This window comes from Pelmatolapia mariae, linkage group LG10_11, assembly GCF_036321145.2.
Source record: "Pelmatolapia mariae isolate MD_Pm_ZW linkage group LG10_11, Pm_UMD_F_2, whole genome shotgun sequence".
Lineage (NCBI taxonomy): Eukaryota > Metazoa > Chordata > Actinopteri > Cichliformes > Cichlidae > Pelmatolapia > Pelmatolapia mariae.
Genome location: NC_086236.1, coordinates 24028699 through 24047761, shown reverse-complemented (window position 1 = coordinate 24047761; position 19063 = coordinate 24028699). Strand labels below are relative to the sequence as shown.

At 40.9% G+C, this 19063-nt stretch overlaps 1 protein-coding gene across 2 annotated transcripts in view; it reads left to right on the top strand.

Moving 5' to 3' along the window:
* The window catches only part of abr (ABR activator of RhoGEF and GTPase), a 121483-nt gene that overhangs the window by 28330 nt on the left and 74090 nt on the right, over window positions 1-19063 (top strand). For both annotated transcript variants that reach the window (XM_063488674.1, XM_063488675.1), the window contains exon 2: window positions 16481-16653. In XM_063488674.1, coding sequence (XP_063344744.1) covers window positions 16481-16653 — 173 coding nt within the window. The remainder of the gene's footprint in view (window positions 1-16480; window positions 16654-19063) is intronic.

The following is a 19063-nucleotide window of genomic DNA, read 5'->3' as shown; positions in this document are numbered from 1 at the left end:
TTGTGTGTTTCGGTGGCTCTTTTACATCTAGTAAACAAACTGAAATGAAGAACCCATCGATTACTGGAGCTGAAAAGCAGCCAAGTGCTTTTATTGCAGTAGTGAAATGACATCAAACTTATTTTCTGTGTGCAGAGTTTCAGCTTACAGAGCTTTCACTCTTAAATGCTGGTGAGTGAAGTGCAAACTTGGCGGTAGGCTCTGCGCTTCAGGTGCTTGATCAAATCTTAACTTCTAATAGGAGCTTAAAGGTGAAAAAAGAAAAAAGTACACATGGAAAAAAACAAAACAGACTTGTGCACTTGCATTACATCGCAACGGTTTCCAGCTTTACTCATAAATCTTGACTTATAATTTTATTCCACGTAACTGTGCATTTCATTTTGGTTACCAAGAGTTTATAACTGTTTTCAGCATGCATATAAGCACCTTCTACATTATGTTAGCTATGATAGCTGCATTGGAGGTCATCTAATTGTAAGCGAATATACAATGCAAATTAATTATAGCACAACTTAAGTATGTTACCTCGTCCCTGAACACGATTTCTGCAAAACACATGTCAAATAGACTGAGGTAACGTATTTTGATCATTTTGACCTAGCTCACTGATATACTGGCTGAGCCCATAAATTCAGTAGCAAAGAGTTTACAGCTGTTTCCTATAGACTTCTATAAGACCATAAGTCTATGTGCAACCACAGCTATTGCCCCCCTGGTGGTCGTTAAATGAAATGCAAGTTTAAGTTACGTCCATATTTGATACCGTTTATGAACATGAGATGTTTGTTTATCTGGGAGACATGATTTAACATATGTTTCCAAATGACACAATATTTAAGTGTCTTATGGAAAAAAACACTAAAATTTATGATAGCTGACCTAGTAAACGAGACTGGAAAGACTTGGAGCTCTTGTTATATTTTGTTGATATTGGAGCTTTTTGGTGTTGATAAATTTTTTAAGTAAAAATTTAAGACAGTGGAAACTTTGTTTTCCTCCAATTTCTTGCTGTGTATTTCTTTTGAAATATTCAATTTAACTCCAAAATCAATTCAAAGAGCAATGAAAATATATACTAAACTGACTTTTGATGTTATTTTTGTTCACCAGAAAGCTTAAACTGAGTCATTATCCAGCTGTTAACTGTTAAATTACATTGTTAGCCAGGTTCTGTTTGCAAGGCGTCTTGCCATCTTCACAAGCTCTGAAATCCTTTGTTGTGCTTGATGTTAGAGGGTGTGTCATGTGTCTGAGTGTGTTTGTGTTCTGTGTCTGTGGGGACCTTCACCATGTCCTGAGGGTCTAGGGGTGTGTGTGTGTGTGTGTGTGTGTGTGTGTGTTACTATGGACAGCAGTCATCCTGTAGGGCTATGGTAACCACCAACCTGTTTTTCTTCTGCCATCCATGCCTGGCTTGCCCCAGCCAATCAGCGCACAATAACTCCTCTGCCTCGGCCAATAGTGCGTCTGGCATGTTTACATGCTCCCGGAAGGCAGGGACCATCATTAAGCATTCAGGGTAGTCGAGCGGAAGAGAGAAGAGGAGGGGAAAAAGGGAAGGAGAGGAGGAGACAGGAAAGCGAGATGAAGCCATTATGAGTAAAGAGAGCTGATGGATGCACTCGAGCACCAACCAGTCACCCTGCCAGACTCAGGTAAACGAATGCATATAGGTCATATATCAGATCACGTTATCTTAAATGGGCCTGTAGCACATTTGTAACCATGTATAAAAATGTAGCTGTGTATATGTTTGGTTGGCCTGTATGACTGAAGCTGTAAAACCCTTAAAAGTAGTCCTTTGTATCTGGTGCGTGTGTGTTGGCTACATGTTTGCGCGCGTGTGTTTGTCTGTTTCATTAAAAATTAAAGGCCACAGTAAGCGTTGGCCTTCTGGCCTCAGGAAGTTGTCTTTCTGTTACAGTCAAAGAAACCATTCACTCCGAGTGGCTCTTTGTCATTAAATAACCCCGAATGAAGCATGGCGAAAGTAGACTAGGAGAACAGTAGTATTCAAGCAGGTGGGGTGTTATTAAATCTTTTAAAAGATGTTTAAACTTGTGAGATGGGGATTACAGTCAAATATATGATTCTAAGATATTTGTAGGTTTGTGCTTTTATGAGAAAATTAGGCAAACATGTAAGCTTCTGTATAGTGGATCCATGATTTGTAATTGAGATATCTTTATATCTGTAACTTTATTTATTTGGTTTCACCTGTAACCTTCTATTTTTTTTTTTTTTTAAATCTCCTTCAATAATATAAATAGAATACTGGCATCATTACAGTTACAGATTTCTGTGGGAAGGCCATCTTTTAAATCAGTATCCTCCTTTTTATTCCACCTCTTAACTGTGACCTTTTATAGAAGGACCAAACTCAAAATCAATGGAGTGATATCGACAAGGCCTCTGTCCTCTCCGAGTGGCAGATGGCCTTGCGCTTCAAGTGCGCTCCTCACTTTATCAGACATCGTGCTGCATCCACAAATTCTCTTATCTGTCCTGTCACTCTTTCCAGGGTCACATTTAATAGAAATCTTTTAAAAATAAACTTCTACAGCAAGCGCTAAGGTTAGCCTCATTGTCTGTACAGTCTGTGCATTTGCATTCATGCACAGCAAGAGAACAGGACGGCATGTTTTTGCTTTTACAGCTTGGCAGAAATAAAGCAGTAAGGGTAATGGTTGGTGAGCACGAGCGGAGAACAGAAACCTACGGGGACCCACTTCAAATAGACTGACTTCCTTTTTTTATTTGTCCCCCCTCTTGTGTGGGTATTTTTCTTTAAAGTCACGCTTCAACTCTGGGGGTAGACAGGCTACCTCAACATGATATTGCGGTTGGCTGCTTTTTTGTATATGATGCACATAAGTTAGGCTCTTTCACTTAATTAAGTATTTCTGAAAAGTAAAATTGTACCGCAGTTGTACCAGAGTCAGCCATTGTTCCTGCAAAATACTGCAGTGGTACATCAAATAGATGAAATCCCACAGGGTGCACTTGTCATGGCTAAAGATTAAAAAAAAAAAAAAAAGCTTCTGCACTATTGTGTCAGTATTACACACCACTGTGCAGTATATTTGGTGCTTGGTGAGCTTTTTAGTCTAACTGCACTTTTTAACATTGTTATCTGACCTTTTTCTTATATTTTAATAACATGCTGGTAAAAATGCATGGTTGGTTTATTCACTTCAAATAAACTCTCACACTTTAAAAATTCAACATTGTTGTTATTATTAACAGGGGTCATCATAAAGTGTTGTGCTTAAGCTCATTAAGGTTTTATCCCACAAGATGTTTTAAATGCTTGGTCTGTTTAAACCACAGATTGGTTTTGGACTCCACATTTTGAAGCTTTAACGTTAGCGTTTGGCAGTCGCCATATTCATTTTTTAACAATTTAAAAAAAAAATTGAAGTCAGGAGTTACTTTATATGATGAAAGGTTAGCTGTAAACTGTAAGCGTACATCACACAGAGAGACACACATTGGCTAATTAGTGCTCAGTAACACACCTGTACAATAATGAAATTTCTTACTTTATATTGTAAGGGAAGATTCTATAATAATACATACAGAGAAAAACCCAACAACCCCCTATGAGCAAGCACTTTGGTGACAGTGGGAAGGAAAAACTCCCTTTTAACAGGAAGAAACCTCCGGCAGAACCAGGCTCAGGGAGGGGCGGGGCCAACTGCTGCGACCGGTTGGGGTGAGAGAAGGAGGACAGGATAAAGACATGCTGTGGAAGAGAGCCAGAGATTAATAACAAGTATGATTCAATGCAGAGAGGTTTATTAACACATACTCAGTGAGAAAGGTGACTGAAAAAGAAATACTCAATGAGTCATGGGAGTCCCCCAGCCGCCTACACCTACTGCAGCATAACTAAAGGAGGGATTCAGGGTCACCTGATCCATCCCTAACTATTTGCTTTTATGTGCAAAAAGGAAAGTTTTAAGCCTAATCTTAAAAGTAGAGATGGTGTGTGTCTCCCGAATCCCAGCTGATATCAAGGCGGATGATCTATTCAAAGGGATCCTAAAGTTACCAGCAGCACAGACACAGGGAAAAGCTTTAGTGAGGCCTGCTAGAAGATGCCAGTCAACTCCAGCTGCCTCTGTTAGGACACCTGTCAATCAATGTGGCTGCACTCCAAAGTCAATTATCCAGCTGGATGAGTTATAAAAACTTTTCGCCCTTCAAAAATTATCCATAGATGCCAAAAACGATATGCTTTTTAATGCTACAAAGTTAGGCATTTTAACACTGACATCTAACGGTAGTGCAGCCTCAAGTGGCAACTGCAGTTTGTGCTACTTCCTCGTCGGCTTCATTTTTAAGTTCCCTAGGTTTCACTTGGTTTAAACCAGCTGCGTCTAGTTTTAGAACCCGGCAGCTCTGAAAGCTTGAAAGTAAAAAAGACATGCATAAAAATTTGGTTGGATATGGTGCAATAATGTGCAAGCTTTTTCACACCAGTGAGGCTTATATGTACCCACTGGTTTGGCAGACTGGTAGTGGATTTTTGACATTTCAAAGTAATCATGAGAATATGATTCAGCAGGGAGTTGACTACAGTTTTAAAATAGGGTGTTTCCAATACATGTCCACATATATGTTCCGTGTAAGCCAGCAGATCTTTTAGAAAACTGCCTTTTGGCTTAATTAGTTTCAGGAATGCAGTCTTTATTACAAATTCTTTTTTTTTTTTCACAAAATGTGTACTATAGTGAGTCTTTTCTTTTTAAACCTACACCAACCACAAAGGGTGTTATGGTGATCTGAAGCTTTTACAGGGCCTGTCTGAGCTGCACACTGCTGCTTCTGTGATACACCTGAAGTGTGTCAATCTCACTGCTTTTAATCTGAAGCATATTCCTCTAATTGGGCCGTGGAGTGCAATAGACACTACAGTCTCTGCTAGGGCTGCCCTGAGGGCTATCGACAGCCGCTTGCATTTTAATAGCTTTACTCATTGTAGCGCCTTTGTTTCACTGCACGGTTTGATACACTTTCCATTAGCACATGCCCACGAACAAACGCAGAGGGGACCAGATGCCCACACACTGGAGCTGCTCTACTGTTTTAACTGTGCTCAGTGTGTGTGTGTGTGTGTGTTGGCCCTGTACAGCTTTACTTGATCTCTTCACACCTGCTTACAAGCACAGGCATGAATGTGGGAAGTGAACTGTAAAACATTGGTTGGTGCATCTTTTTTGTGTGGGTGTGTTCAGTAGGTGTGTCTGCACTTGGATGTGACCTCTTGTGCGTTTTACCATGTGGACTGGGGGAGTAGCTTCGGGCTCGGTGTGTGAATGTGTTTGTCCTAATCTATGGAAGCAGTGAGATGTTTCCAGCTAGTCCAAGCCTTGGGGATTTAAACCAGCTAATTACAATGTATAGGAGCTGGCTGCCATGGTAACATTGGTTTGGTGGGTTTGGGGTTTGCTAGAGGGGGGATAACAGCAATTTACCCATGTAAATCTGTAGTTGGGGGGGGGGGGGGGGGGGGGGTCCTTATCTCTTGCTGCCTACAGGCACATGGCACATGAAGATATGCAGCAGTAGAATTGTCACTCATTTGAGGTATTAAGGGACATGCCTATTATCGGACGGGAAGTGCTCTGGATGTGTGCACACAGGTTGTGAAGTAGGTAATGGGAACCACTTTATTAGCCTCATCCCAGTACATTTTTATTAGAATGCATATTCTTTTTTGGTTGCTCCCTTTAGGGCTTGCCACAGTAAATCATCTGCCTCTTTAGCATCCTCTTCTCTTGTACAAACCCTCTGCAATTCCTCCTTCACTACATACATGAATCTTCTCTGTGGTCTTTCTCTTTTCCTCCCACCTAGCAGCTTCACACTCACTGTCCTTTGTCTAATATATTCATTATCCCTCCTCAGTACATGTCTAGACCATCACAACCTTCCATCTATAACTTTGTCTCCAAACCGCTCAGCCTTGTTCATCCTGGTCACTCCCGATGATTTTAATGCCTCTATTTCTGCCTCCTGACTTTTTGTCAGTCCCATTATCTCCAAACCATACATCATAGCAGGTCTCGCTACCATTTGTAAGCCTTCCTTTTTAATCTTGCTGTCTTTTTGTTACAAATCACCCCTGACGCTCATCTCCACCATACCTGCACTCGCTTCTTTAAATCTTGTGCAAATCTTGCTCAGTTTGTATTAAAACGCAGAAAGTCTGTGTGCCTGAACCTGGTTGGGCTTTCCGTTTAAAAGGCAAGGCTCTCCTGTTATCTTTCCGTTAAATCTGATCCTTTGGACTCCCTTTTACTCGTTTCTTTCGTTCTCTATTAACTAATGTGGGAGTCTCACAGCTTGTTTTCCATTAAAGTGTGCTCAGCCCATTTCCTCAGCACAGTGGTAAGTGCGGTGAGAGTAGCCAATCATTATAATCGCAATCAGGCTGGATACAGGAAAAATGGGAACAAAGACCCCAGCTTAAGTGATGAGTCACAGACCAGCTCCTCACAGCTCTCGACATTTGCTTAGTTAGCATTTTGTAGCATTACATCAAGCGGGATAATCGTCTGTTTGTTGAAATGGAAAATGTGCATGCTGAAATTTTGAGTCTGAATAAAAAGAAAGCTCGCTGTTATTAATCAGTTTTCTTAAATAAAACCATGGAAATGTTTCAGAATTATTTTTTAGTCAGATGCAAGTGTAGTTATGGCGATACTGACATGGTGCAACAATGCAAAAGGCCCATTACAGGTTGTCAAGAACAGACAGAAAACTCGCCGCAGGACAGAATCACAGTGCACAGTAGCAGTATAAGTCTGCATTTATAGAATACTTTCTGATTTTTCTAGCCAAGTGGCAAAAGAGCAAGCTAGCAACATTATATTTGAAGTTACAAATCTAAATGTTTATTTTGAATACTATCAGTGTTTTCTTTTTCCTGTATGGTGAAGGTTCACATGACTCATTTACACCTCTTGTATTTCAGACAGTTTCAGTCATTGGAAACTAAAAATGTAAAATAATCATTCTGTTGTAGAGTTGAGATCATTTTCCTGTTGCGTGACCAGTTTTAATGTCAAGCTTAGCTGTCAAACAGATATTATTTGACTCATATGTGACTCTAGAATATTTTTGCTATCTTTAGACTCTTTAACACTTTACTTTAAAAGCCACACTCTGCTTACTGATCAGCAGTGTTATCTTACACAAGGTTCAGACTGGATTGTAAAGGACTATTATGCTAATATTGCCAAGGTACTGAATTCATGCTCAAATAAAATTCCAATTTAATCCTCAAGTAAACAGAATGGATTGAAATCTGTCGTTGTGCAGCAGTACTTGTCTTTCCAGACATCTGCTGATCTGTCGCTGTGTGAACATGTGGAATTGGCGGCGTGTTCTCTTCTGTGTGCTTGAAAGTAACACTTCGAAATCTGCAGTTTTAGTGTCTGTGTGTGTGCTTGTGGGTGAGGATGGGTGCTTCTGATCACCATGTTTGCTGCACTGATCACCGTTGAGAAGGCTCCAAGGAGAAGCAACGCCCATTAAAGGATACTCCACATCTGCCTCACCAGCTGCCTGTTGTCAGCTAACTTTGCGCTGTCTACTTTTGGTCAGCTGTTGAACTTAAATATACTATAATTCTTGAGCAATCAAGAAAGGAGCTCCATGTAAAATAAAAAAAATAAAATTAAGACCAGTTACATCAATTATTTTGACGCATTGCCATATTTGCATAGAATGAAACTGATTTCCAGTGATACCGTATTCCCACTGGGTATCTCCTTCAAATATAATGCGAGGTCGCTGCTACTGACGTTAAGTGGAGTAGCATGGAGTAACACTTTCAAACTTCTCTGTCGTGCCATCATCAATCAACGTGTGTCACTGGGGAAATTAAAAGCCCACATGTATGCTGTCAACACACACAAAATGACCATACATCTGTGAGGCCACTGATGTACTGTCATGCTGTCAAGGCTGCACGAGGCCGGGAAGTCCAGGAGATGAACAAGAAGCAGGCTTTTTGTTTTTCTTGTCTCCTCTCGTTCCTTTATCTTTGGAGAATTGGATCTGTTCTGGCTGAGCTCACTTACATCTATTGAGAGAAGCTCTAGAGACACAGAGGAATATCTTGCCATCAACCCAAAACACAAACACACATACGCACAGTCTCTTTTTGAAATTACTACATTGGGCCCTGGCTCAGGAACACACATCCGTGCTGTAAAATTTAATGTGCGTGTTTGTGCTTATTCACTGCTCTCTGTACAGAATCAGTTTGCAGGGCTGCTTCTCTGTGCCCACACAGTGTAAGCTGGCTGTAGGGCATGATGTAATCCCTCTTCTCTTAAGACAAAATTGCTGAGGTAGGCAGCACGATTCCCACATTGCATTCTCACACTGAAGCAGCAACTTTTCTTCCCCCTGACTTTATTAGTGTGCAAATGTGCACAGGCAGACCTGGCTCTGAGACATTGTGCATAGAGAGAGGGAGAGCTGGCAGGATGTGAAAGAAAGTGAGTGTAGGAACTGTAGCGTTTCCTCCTCCACTCTAGAGTAGAGCAGTGGCTTAACCAGCTGAAAGCAATTTATCAGTATTCACCCTAGTTACAACTTCATAGATTTCTCTTTCTTCAATTTTGTGATTTTTACATTTTTAGATTTCCTTCAAGACAGATTATTGGTTGAACTCTCCAATGTGAAATATACATATTCACATATATGAATCTGTGATTTGAACATTGAGTCACTATCACTGAGTTGACTTAGAGAAGAATTAACAGTAGCTATGTTGACAACAGCTACCAGGAGTTCTATTTCTGTTAAATATGAGGAATTGCAGCATCATTTCATCTTCTGCCTTCTGGGTTGTCAGAGAAAACAGGCCATATTGATTTTTCTTCTAAAGAAAAAGAGAAGTTTAATAGCTAATGATTATGGCAAGCAACCTCCCATAGCCACTCTCCAAACAGCCTGGGAATACACATTTTTACCTAGTGACTGATGACTGGTCTTTGGCCATCCATCACTGGCTCACAGCAAGTGTCATCAGCCTCCAGCAACTATTCACAACTGTTCGAAGAATATAAATTTTTCCCTCAAGGCTGGTAAGTGTTCACTAACTGGTCTGTGACCCTCTATGACTGTAGTTTTCTTTTTATTGGCTCCTGCTTGTAACGACACATTTGAACAGCAGGTGCTTTTGTGTGCCTGAGGTAACCTTATTAGGGACGGCTCCTGTCACAGAACAAAGGGAGAAAAATTCCTGAGCCTTTACTTCTCATTGGAGGTAAAATGTGGCCATGTTTAATATGCAAATCCACCATTCAAACAGTATATGTTGCACAAAATAAGCAGAAGCGTATAAAAGCCTTCTTCATAGAAAGTGGACAAAAATGTTTCCACCTGTACAAAAGGAGTCACCTTCTTGTGTAGTTACAAGGCATACACACTCAGAATATTAATATGCTGCTATCACGCCTACTATCAGGCTTCACTGTTATGTTGAAGAACTTATTCAGAAATGGGAATTTTTTCTCAAATCCCTTCTGTGCAGGGTGAGGGACCAACAAAAGGACACAGGAAATAGGAGGTGATTATATGTTATTGACAGTTAAATGCTTTGCACACTTAAATCAATTCTCTCTTATATCTTCTTTTTATATCTGCAATAATAGTTTTAACACTTAACACAAGAAGAAAATTGCTTTGGGGGCAGAAAGTGTTAAATAGAAAATATGCTGGGGTGCTTTACCCCAATAGATATTCGTTTGAGTGCATTTATAGTCTGTGTGTGTGTAATCCATACCATCCCTGCAGAGGGTTATATTTAGTGTGAAGGAGTGTTAGACCTATGCAGAAAGCATTCTCCATCAGTTAGTGTTGCTCAGGCTGTTCAGTTTTACCTCCTGACACCACCACAGCAGCAGAAAGCATTTTCATCAACGTGGATGGTGATCATGGCTTATTGAGTGTGACAGGTGGATTTAGAGCTGTCTGTCAAGATGGGTTAATGGTGACAGCAATGTGAGCTGACACCGGGCTGTGGTCATTAGGTTAGGGACACACACAAAAACACACACACACCAATGAATTTCCCCGGTGTGGAATTAAAACCATATATACCCATCTATTTACTCCAACAGTGATTCTTTGTAGAGGCTCTTTGCGTGTGCAGGAACAATAGTTTAAAAGAAATACTGTACCTGTTTACAAAACCTTTCTGTTTTAAGGTAAAGACCCTCCAGTGTCTGGTAAAACACCAACAATCTTTTTGAGTTCACATCTGGTGACAGTGAGGAGGAAGACCCCCTCCTTTAAACAGACAGAGACCCAGGGAATGATGAGAGAGAAAGAAGAGCGTGATAAGATGGCAAGCTGCAGGAGAGAGCAGACACTGCCTGTAATCCCTGACCTATTTAATGACAACACATTTTGCATTTTGATTCCTCTAGCAGCAAATGACATATTTGGGCTTTTATTTATGTTATTTTAGTTTTAATTTCAAATAACTTTTAAAAAAAGTTTACCGTTCAAATTTGTGTTACAGCTCTGTTCTCCGATGATAGCACTGGCAGCTTTTGGGCACCCAAATGTTTCGAATTCCTTTCAGTGCATTCGCTGTAATAGATTTTCTTCTACCACATGTGGAAGTTGTTTGCTCTGAAACTGCTGAGGTAGTTGGTTATGCAGATGGCAGATTTAAACACTTGGCCTTTGCAGACTTTAACACAGACTCCCATAGTTAGTGCTCTGTGTGTGTCTGTGTATGTGTGCCTGTTTGAAAGGAGCCATGTCTTATTAACTGAGGCCTCATTGATTTAATCCAATCAACACACAGCAGAGCACATGAGTAACTGTGTATGTGTCTGTGGTGTCAGTGACACAAGGAGGGAGTCTGTGTTTCCTCATGGGCTACACTAGTTTCAATAAGCATTATGTGGAGCGCAGAACAGCATCAAACACGTGAATGTTTGTGGAATTTCTGGCTCAGGTCCGTCCCCCTACTTCATTGTAAGCAATAGCGTGGTTTTATTAAAATCCTCTTTTTCATAAAATATGTTTTCTTGGATAAGTGTAGCTCTTAGCCGTTTGCTACGCATGATCATCAAGTCATCTTTTCATTTATAAAACACTGAACCCTTGTTACTTGGTATAACCTTTAAATTTGTATAAGGGAAAGCACCTCACATTGGATAAGTTGTGTGTTGAGTACAAGTCTCTGCTGCTGATATGAGTGATCCGATAGTGATGAAATCCAAAGGAAATATTCAAGTGAACTGAAGCTGGGCACTCTGAGCTTGTCTTGAGAGCTGCTTACATCATCTAAAAATTGACTTTTTGCTGTGTTTGGATGGTAAAATATCTCATTTTTAATGGATGTTTTTCAGTACAATGTGCTTTTACAAATGAGGCTGCGATTGTTTGATGTATCTTTTTCTTTGATAGCAGTCAGGTGGCTAAAAGTTGGGTTTTTTTTCTAGACTGGAAAAAGCCAGGTTATATATTCAGATGGTTCTATAAAACAGTCACAGGCCATTCCATCACTTCAAATGCTCGCCCCGTTCATAGAACCTTGTAGAAACATGGTGATTTGAATAATTTCCAAATATGAAAACTCCACTAATCCACAGTTGGCTTCACTATAGCAGCTTGTAAGCTTTAGAATTAAGTTTGGGCAGTTTGCTTTCAATCATGCTGCAAATTGTTAAAATATCTGAACAAGAAATCCAGTTTTGATTTGTTCCTGGTACAGTGCACAGAGTGCATCTGAACTTCATGAACATACACTGACAATAGTGATTCCAATGTCCATAAAGCATAACAGGACAGTCTTTGCTGACCAGCTGGAAAGTAATGGACATTGTCCAGTGGATGCAAAGACACGTTGATGCTTTTTGTACGTTTTACGGCTTCCACGCAGAAACTGCTCTTTGTGTCTGTGTTGCTTCCTCATAGGATGCGGCTGTACAGTACTTGAATACAATATTGCCTTCATTTGAATGAGTGCTATCAGAGCGGAAGAGGAAGTACTGAAGCCAAGGAAGACGTAGGATCAGTGAGAGTTCAGGTGCGAGTCTTTTAGGTTGGACGTAGCTTGTGACATGGATAAGGTTAACTGAAAGGGATTTTTTTTCTCTAGTCAGGCAGCACTTATGGCTTTCTTCTTTGAGGCAGTGTGCGCTGTTCGTTCTCTCTTCTCCAGTGATGGCGAGTTAGGTGAGAATTTGAGTGTGCTCTTTACTCTGTGTGTAAAAATGTGGAAATGTTTACACCCACATACATATTCTCTGCAGCGGTGTGACGGTGTGTTGGGCTGAGGCTGTATTGATTTCTAACTCTGCTCTTTCTCCCCTACAGTCCTTGACCCTGACGCTCCCTCCTATTTAATCACATGACATTTAGAGTTTGTCCCCATTTTAATCCTCTAAAATATTGGTGCATGCACATGTGGGGACCTCCCTATTGAGCAGTTAAAAACAGGTTAGGGCTGATGAATCCTCTTTACTGAAAAATTGCTTTTCGTGTGCGTGTTTACCATGCACGGGGATTATCAGGATGCATTAGCTGACTGAGGTAGCCCACATGTTAGATTTTCACAGTGTGTGCAGATAATCATGTGCACGTGCGGACCTGCTTCTGATTCGCGCACATTCAAACATTGTGAGCAGCGTTTCCAGCACCAGCTCCAGATTCTTGGGCATCATCATCTGGGCAAATTAAACTTACATTTAAGTCAGAATATTATTTGCATTTACACTGTGTGCTATCTTTGCTTTACACGGTTTCCCTTTGTGCTGTAATCTACAGCTTTCAAAGAAATTCCCCCACGTTAGGCACGACGTACACTGTGATCAGCACTGGCTGTGCGAGACATGTTACGATGAAGGACCTGTATTGTGAACTTTGCAGTATACAAACAGTTATATGAATATTCAAATCAGAAAAAAACGACTGTAAATATCATGCTGTGATAAAAGTCTGTCTGTCTTCTGTACAGATATGGAAATGTAGCTTTGGCAGTTTAGAGTAAGAACTCTGTAAACTGTAGAAATGACTTACACTGAAATGAATGTTTGTCTAATGGTAAATTTGAACTTCCCATGTGGAAGTAATGATTAAATCTTCTTTTTTCAGTTTAGTTCATTGTCTTTTACCTTGTTTGTCTGTGTTCATTTTGGCAAAAGGTTGTCATGGAGACAACTTCTATCTACCACAAAGGTATTTTTAGGTAAATGTGGACAGATTTTACCAAAGTAACAGCACTGCAATAATGAAAGATGCAGGTATGAAACTTTACAGGTATACATGGCTAACATGAGAACACTGGGTGTGGTCCGGTGACTCATTAGCTTTGTGGTTGGTCTGCTCTTATTGCAGCTGGTGCTCTAGTAGTTATCAGTGTGTCCAGCATGTCCCCACAGGGCTAATTTATGGTCAGTGTCACCGCTGACGTGGCGTTTTCTCCTAACATATGGCTGTAATCTGTGCACAACCTTTATTTGTGTTTCCTTAATGTCCTCAGTTGTGTGTATTACATCTTGGTCTGATCTCATCAGTGAAAGGCAAAGCAACAGCAGCGAAGCGAAAGAGACATGTTCACAATAGCCTTTTCTTTTCTGTGTTCTGCATTAATGTGGCTAATCGCAGATAACGAGTACAAATATTGACCACTCACGGTGATTCACACAAGCACCAGTTGGTTCTAATGGCACACATTAGCTTTGCGCACGTCGTGTTCACCATTATCAGATAAACAAATGTGTGTCAGCTCAGGCAACTGTAAGTAAGCACAGAAGTGCACGGAGCCAAAAAGAGCAGAGTTTACTATGAGCCTACTGGCTGTGCTTTGTCTCCACTGCTCCAGCTCTGCTCTCTCTAATCGACTGGCTCTCTGCTAAGCACAGCAGGGAATATATTTGTGAATGGTTTCTTCTGCATGTTGGTGTTTCTGCAAATAGACGTGAGTCACGGGCAACTTCTTTTTAAAAAGAGGAGGAAACCTCTGTGCTTGTCTAGACTCGAGTGTTTTTGTTGAGCATTTCTGAGTTATCCATCCGTCCTTCCAACTCGCAGTTAAGCTTCAAAACACCAGCCATAAGCTGGGAGGAAATTTGAGGATTTGCACATTGTTGAGTGCTTTAGCACTGGCTAAGTGTCTTGGGAGTTCCCTGTATTTTTTTTCTTACATACACTCACGCAATTTAAGCAGATTAGTGAAAATGAGCCTGACAGCAGGCCAGAAGGTGTTCAGAAGAGTCAGAGAGAGAAGAGATGGAGAGACCGAGAAAAGAAAACCGAATGCATGCACAGTTGCATATTGGAAGAGCCGATCTTTTCTATGGCATGATCACAGCACAATTGGAGTTGGACAAATGAGTTTACATCGGTGTTTTTAACTGCCTTCTTCACACTAATCACCATAATGCACTCTTGTCATCTAGCAGCACTTTGCATAATCAGTACTTGCTTCACTGAGTCAGCAAAGACCCACGTGCACCATTTACAAGCAACCCATATGGTAACTGTGACTCTCCACGGTCCACACACAAGCTAACAGACGGGTGGGGAGGGATTGGGAGTTGATTGACATGTGGGTGGTCCAGTGATTATGGATTATTATAGCTTGATAGTGTGCATGTGTTCCCAGTGGGGATAGATCCCTGCTTTTATTTTTCAATTAGTTCTTGTCCAAAGCCCGTTAGAGTTTTCTATCCTTTACGCACTGGTACAAACACACACATGCCCTCTCAAGCACATGGTGACAAATTGAACACAGTAATAATCAAAAGTTGTTGTTTTCTCACTGCACGTTATATGTAAGCAGACAGGGACACCTGTACACCTCCCACATAACCTGCTCTTCAATTACTTGGCTCTGCTTTTTTTGTGATAGCTTCACAAGCTACAAGCTTCCTCCTCTTCTCCTATTCCGAGTTCCTTAAAGATGCTACACTTTATCAGAAAGCTAAATAGAACAACATCCTGGAAAATGTAGCTTGATAATTACTTGCCTCTCTTTTAGTTTTGCATATGTAGTTTATCATCCACAGCAACAGTCCACATCTCTCTTTTCTTCTACAGGATCTGACACTGGCTTTTTATATCTCCTCTGCCCTTTTTTTATTCCACTGTTTTCTTGACCAGTGCTCCTTTGAAGGCAGGACAGGAGTCATTTCGGTGTCAGTGTCGTTTCCTTCTACTGGAGCTGTCACTGCTACTCGGGCCTGAACACGAGCGTTGTCACAGGACATGGTTTTTGACCTCAATACTCCCACAATATGAAATAAGACTGCAGTATCACAAATACAAGAATGAAACTAGCAAACCAAAATGGAATTATAATCTAATCACAGATGGTTATTCAAAAATGCATTAGCATCTATAATAGAAGTTGTTTTTATTTTTTAATTTATTAACCTTGGCTTGTTTGTATATTTTTCAAAAGCTTCTTCTTTTTCATTACATTTGTAAGATGAATCTATATATCGCTCTTGAAAGGTATTTATTAAAACTGCCGTGCTGGTTGGAAAAACGACTCTCCTGACCTGATCCACAGGTCATTGTCATTGTGGCGTTTCAAACAAGTGTTGGCAACAGTGAAGCTGCAGTGCAAAAACACATAAAATATTTGAACGGTGTCTCCTTTTCAATTTTAACTTACTCATAGATTGTTAATATTAAAATAATTAGATGGCTAATATGGGTTGAGAATAACAGCTGGCTGATTCATTGCTTGGCCCTGGCTTTTAAAATGTAAACCATAGTTTTTTGTCTTTGCCCTGGTGACACTCATGGCCAGGGGCATTTTGTTTTTGGGTTTCCTGGAAATCTTGAGTGGATTTGTCTAAATCTGGGACAAAGATTCACTTGCACACAATAATGTACTCATTAGATTTTGGGAGTCAAAGTTGAAGATCTATTAAAACAACAAAATGTCCCAAGAAAATTCAATTTGGGGCAGTTCTGGCTGTTTAATTGGCAGTACAAAGAGGGTTATACTGTACATACACGACAACTTAAATTGGTCAGATGTGTACCAGACCACCTCAGCAAGTGCTTTGAATAATTTGATCACTGATGATCATTAATGTTTCTTGCACTAAATACACCATAACTTAAGAATTCATACAGTAATTATGACAACGTTTTATTACAATATCTTGCCAAATAAAATATGAATGATGATGAATGATTCATAGGGTAACACAGTGGTCAGCTTCACCCACACATCATGTTTTGGAAAAGCTTTCTTCTGGCTTTTATTCATATAACCCCTGAACTCAAGGTTATGTAGCAGAATGGAGCAGTTAATGCTGTATTGAGGAAGTGCTGGGCTGTTCTAAGTGGTGATGAAAACAAATGTCAGTGGATTGATTGCCTTGTTCTTTGGGGTGATTTGCTGATCAGCATATTTGTCTTTTTTTTTTGCTTTTTCCTCCTCTTCCTCTCCTTCACTCTCTGTCCTGTCCTCCAGACTTTAACTACAACACAGATGGATACGAGGGGGACGCAGGAGAGGACGGCAAGTCCCAGGATGGCTCAGAAACGCTGCCCTTTATAGATGAATCGCCCACCATGTCACCCCAGCTCTGCGCGCCCCAAGGGCCAGATGGAGAAACCGTGTCGCCCACACCTCTGCTGGCTGGGGTAAGAACTACACACGCACACACACATTTATTTATTTTAGAAGCAACCTGCACACAATGGTTAACACTGCCTGTCTACACCCTGTCACCTTATTTTGAAGTGACAGGTCGGTGGTAGATGTGGTGTAAATTGCTTAAAATAGATCAGCCATGATTTGATTATCAAATGTACTTGTTTACGGTGTTGGTGTTGTTCACTTGTTGTTTGCTGCTGTAACTGGCAGCACAGGGTTGCTGGGAAGTCCAAAGTTTGACACGCAATAATCTACTTTTCTATCTAGATTTTGAGATGAAATCACAAACAAGTAAAAAAATCTGTCCAGAGCCACAGTAGCTGTCCTGAAGTGACTCGCCCAGCAGTGTGGTACGCAGTCTTGCTTTGCAGAGGACTTTGCAGTATAAGGAGTGTAAAGAGGATTGGCGGTACAATCTTTGTTAATAATGCCAAGAGAAATTTGCTCAGTTCATGTTCAGAGTTCAGCATAACTGACATAAACCTGGCCATAAACCTACAATATAGTATCAGAATGAAGCACTGCAAGCCTGGCACAGGAAAACGGTGATCCTGATGAATATCCGAGGAGAGTTTCTGAAGACTGAAAGTGTTAATGCAACCAAACATTTGTCAGAAGAATGGCACAAAATCTCTCCAGAAATGTGTGTAACACAGGTTTCCTCAGTGCAGAGGAGGCTGCCAAATTAAAAATAAGAGCCTTGCATGTCGGTATTTATAGATGATCAATTCCTATTGTGGAGTCTATTAAATGATTTAACTTTACAGGAGAACAATTGTTGTGCAACTAGGAAGTAATATTTGAGAATTCATCCAATTTTAATAATTGAAATTACTGACAGAAGGGAACAGTTAGGGCATGTCATGGTGGTTAGTACTGTTACCTCACGGCACAAAGGTTTTTAGTGCTCCCGTGTCTGCACACACATCCATAGGTTAGCTAAACTGGCCATATGTGTGAATGTGAGCATGAATGGTTGTCTGTCTCTGTGACAGACTGGCGACTTGTCCAGGATGTATCCTGCCTCTTGCCCAGTGACAGCTGGGATGATGACCTGTGAGGGGTGGTGGTGTAGGCTCCAGCTGCCCTACAACCCTGAATTGAATACGTGGAAGAAAATGAATGGAGTAGCATGGTTTTGGACAAATGTTTAAAAAAAAATGTTGAAGAAAAGATCATTCACCACACGACCCAGTAAACATAACTGGGTATATAGGAGAAATGTATATAAAAATATTGGACACAGTTTAAATGAAGTGTTCAGTGGCCCTTGCATTCTGAACTATAAGATAATATGAGGTTTTCAGCCATTCAGCCAGGTTTTTCTCTTGGTATTAATGGTTGGAGTTTCAGCCGAAACTATTATACTTTAAGATGTGGGCTGCCAGTTCTCTTTCTGATATTAGCCACAGACATTGACCTAGTGTAAATTTTGCCACAGGAGCTCCCCGAAGCGCACTGCAGGATGTGTATTCACATCAGTTGGAAATGACCACTGACCCAGATGGGGTACGACAGCAACCGTCTGCTAGCTTGAATATAAATGGAATACACTGAAGTGCTGTTTGGCAGCACTTCAGTGTATTCTATACTGGAAGCAGAGTCTGGGGAGGAGGGGGACGACTTGGCGGTGAAGCCACTGATATAGTTAAACAACTGCCCTCTTGCAGGCATTTGGGTTGGGTGAGATTTTCCCTCAGTTCCTGAAGGCTCTGGATGTTGTAGGACTGTTCTGGCTGACACATCTCTGCAATGTTGTGTTGACTAGTTCTGGGTGGGTGGGAAGCTGACCAAGGGCTGTCTTTTAACACTAGTTCTGTTCACTGTCTTTATGGACAGAATATCTAGCCAGATTAACCAGGTGGTGGAGGGTCTTTTCTTTGATGGCCTCAGGATTTCACATTTGCTTTTTGCAAAGGATCTGGGACAAGTTACTGTCCCTGGTGGAGGAGTTGAAGTATCTTGGGGTTTTGTTCATGAGTGAGAGGAGAGTGGAACATGAGATTGACAGAAGCTGGGCTGTTGTCCACTGTGATGTGGTCGCTGTACCAGTCTGCTGTGGTAAAGACAGAGCTGAGCATGAAAGCAAAGCTGTCGATTTACTGGTCAATCTATGTTCCTACCCTCACCTGTGGTCATGACCTCTAAGTTTCCTGTTTCCCCGGCTGAGCTGGCGGAGGTGGCGGGGGTGAGGGAAGTCTAAGCAATCTGTTGAAAATATCTCCTGTATATCTACAGTGCATAATTTAGAACAGGAATGCTGTAGGTGACAGTCTTTCCTGTGTTCTTTTTCCAAATAAGCTGCTGCTGGAAATATGAAACACTTGGTGTTTTCAGTGGATTTTCACTCTTAAGTCTGACAAATCGCTCAGAACAGCTGATGTGAACGCTCTCATG